The 2,240-nt window shown below is 65.4% G+C and overlaps 1 protein-coding gene across 1 annotated transcript; it reads right to left on the bottom strand.

Moving 5' to 3' along the window:
* Positions 1-201: 201 nt before the first annotated feature.
* Positions 202-1,569, bottom strand: LOC144376542 (uncharacterized). The gene has a single exon (XM_078044764.1). It carries the CDS (start codon positions 1,402-1,404, stop codon positions 496-498), a length of 909 nt encoding a protein of 302 aa, XP_077900890.1. The 5' UTR covers positions 1,405-1,569; the 3' UTR covers positions 202-495.
* Between the last annotated feature and the right edge of the window lie 671 nt (positions 1,570-2,240).

Genomic DNA, 2,240 nt, shown 5'->3' with positions numbered 1-2,240 from the left:
ACCAGAGAAACGGCTGCGCATACCCTGAGCTCAGCCCTGGGAGGGGAGGGTCGGCTGGGCCCTGGGACCTGGCACTGCCGCAGGCGTCCCAGGCCTGGCTCTCCTGGAGGATGCTGGAGCCAAGGTGGTGTTAGCCGGAGAAAGAGTGGACCATCACACAGGGAGAGGGACACGTGGAGGCTGCCAAGGTCCTTTATTAATTTCAGAGCAAGATGCTCAGGGGGAGGGAGGACGAGCTGCTAGGAGGGGAGGGGGGCTGCGTGCCCAGGAGGGACTCCCACAGCCGCAGGGCTCCCCGTACCCCTCCCACTTAGCGGGCGGCCGTCTCACTCTCATCTGGACCTGACATGAGGCAGCAGCCCGACAGCCAAGGCTGACCTGAAGTCATGGGACCGTCACGCTGAGGTGGGCACCAGAGTGGTCCTGGGTTGAATCTCAAAGGCCGAGGAGAGGCCAGGGTGGGGCCTGAGCCCACTGTCCTGGGGACATGGCTGGTCAGCAGCAGGACCTCTGGCCCAAGGAGACACCACAGCAGGCCGGGCGGGAGCAGGTGGGGCGGCAGAGTAGGGACACGCAGGAGGCCGGGCGGCAGCAGCTGGGCTGGCAGGAGGAGGCACAGCAGGAGGAGACGGGCACGCAGCAGGTGGGCCTGCACACGGGGCGGCAGAGCAGGGACACGCAGGAGGAGGGTCTGTAGCAGCAGACGGGCTTGCAGCAGACGGGCACGCAGCAGGTTGGCTGGCAGGGGGAGGAGCTGCAGCAGTCAGACTGGCAGCTAGACTGCTGGCAGCAGGAGGAGGAAGCCTCAGAGCAGATGGGCACACAGCAGACGGGCTTGCAGCAGACAGGCTTGCAGCAGACAGGCTTGCAGCAGAGGGACACACAGCAGGACTGCTGGCAGGGAGAGGATGAGCAGCAAGAGGGCTCACAGCAGGACTGCTGGCAGGGGGAAGAGGAGCAGCAAGAGGGCTCACAGCTAGACTGCTGGCAGCAGGAGGAGGAAGCCTCAGAGCAGAGGGGCACACAGCACACGGGCTTGCAGCAGACGGGCTTGCAGCAGAGGGACACACAGCAGGACGGCTGGCAGGGGGAGCAGTTGCAGCAATCAGACTGGCAGCTAGACTGCTGGCAGCAGGAGGGGGTGCAGGAGCTGGTGCAGACTGATTGGCAGCAGGGTCTGGACACACAGCTCACTGGGGTGCAGAGGAGGGTCAGGCAGGGGGCTGGGGCGCAGCAGCTGGGCTGGCAGCAGCTGGGGGCGAAGCAGGGGGGCTCGCAGCAGCTCTCTGGGCAGTCGTCCACCTGCCAGGAGGAGTCGGGGCAGGAATCGCAGGAGCCAGGCTGGCAGACGCGGCTGCCATAGCTCAGGTCGCTGGAGCAGAGGGACATGGTGGAGGTGGCCATGGTGGGTGTGCTGGAGGAGGGTGGGTGAGTGTGTGTGAGTGTGTGTGAGTGAGGAGCTGGACTGCTGGGCTTTTATACCCGTCTGCATGGCGTGTTGTCCCAAAGGAGGCTCCTCAGTGTTGCTCCTTCCGTGTTGGTGTTGGGGCTGGTTGGGGACAGCCCTCATTAGGGCTGGCTTACTTTCCTGGGAGATGCCACCCAGCTCGTAAAAGTGAGGGCTGCACACGGACCTGGCTGGCTGGCCCTGGTCAGAGCCCCCGGGGGGAGGGGCACCAGGCAGGAGCGTGGCATGGTGAGTGGGTGGGCTCTCTGCTGGCCTTGGGCACTGTGTGAGAGCCCCTCCCTGGGCATGTGCCCCTTTCTTTGCCCCCCCAGGCCTGCAGAGACGGAGGGTGGCGCTCCAGAGCTGTCCTGCCCCACTGTGGCTCTGACGGAAGCACGCCTCCCGGGAGACCAGTGGCCCGTGCACTCTTCCTTGGGCAACTGGACATCTTGGCCTTGGTGGCAAGTTGCGTTTGTGGCAGGGACGCGGGAGCCATATCTGGCTGGACAGTGGCCACTGTGCCGTGAGTCCCTGCTCTCGCTGCTCCTCGGCTCTGGCTTTGGTGGCCGCAACGAGGCTCTGCTTGGGCAGGTTGGGGTGGGGCCCCGCTCCTGGCAGCCTTGGGACCCTCCTGCGTCTTCTGTCCTCCTGACCACTGCCTGTGTCCTGGGGCTGAGCCCCAGAGCCATGTCCACATGCCTGCGGACGCCTGGGTGGGGGTCCAGGAAACAGTGGCTAAATGAGTCAGGGTGTCCACTCTCCAGGAGGACGCCTTGGGCTGGAGAGATGGGCA

The sequence above is a fragment of the Ictidomys tridecemlineatus genome, chromosome 3 (assembly GCF_052094955.1).
Source record: "Ictidomys tridecemlineatus isolate mIctTri1 chromosome 3, mIctTri1.hap1, whole genome shotgun sequence".
NCBI lineage: Eukaryota > Metazoa > Chordata > Mammalia > Rodentia > Sciuridae > Ictidomys > Ictidomys tridecemlineatus.
Note: the sequence above shows the minus strand (reverse complement) of the source record. Positions and strands in the feature narration are given on the sequence as shown.

What these genes read in the sequence shown, in the direction of transcription:
- LOC144376542 (XM_078044764.1), bottom strand. Translation starts at nt 1,404, where the DNA reads ATGGCCACCTCCACCATGTCCCTCTGCTCCAGCGACCTGAGCTATGGC.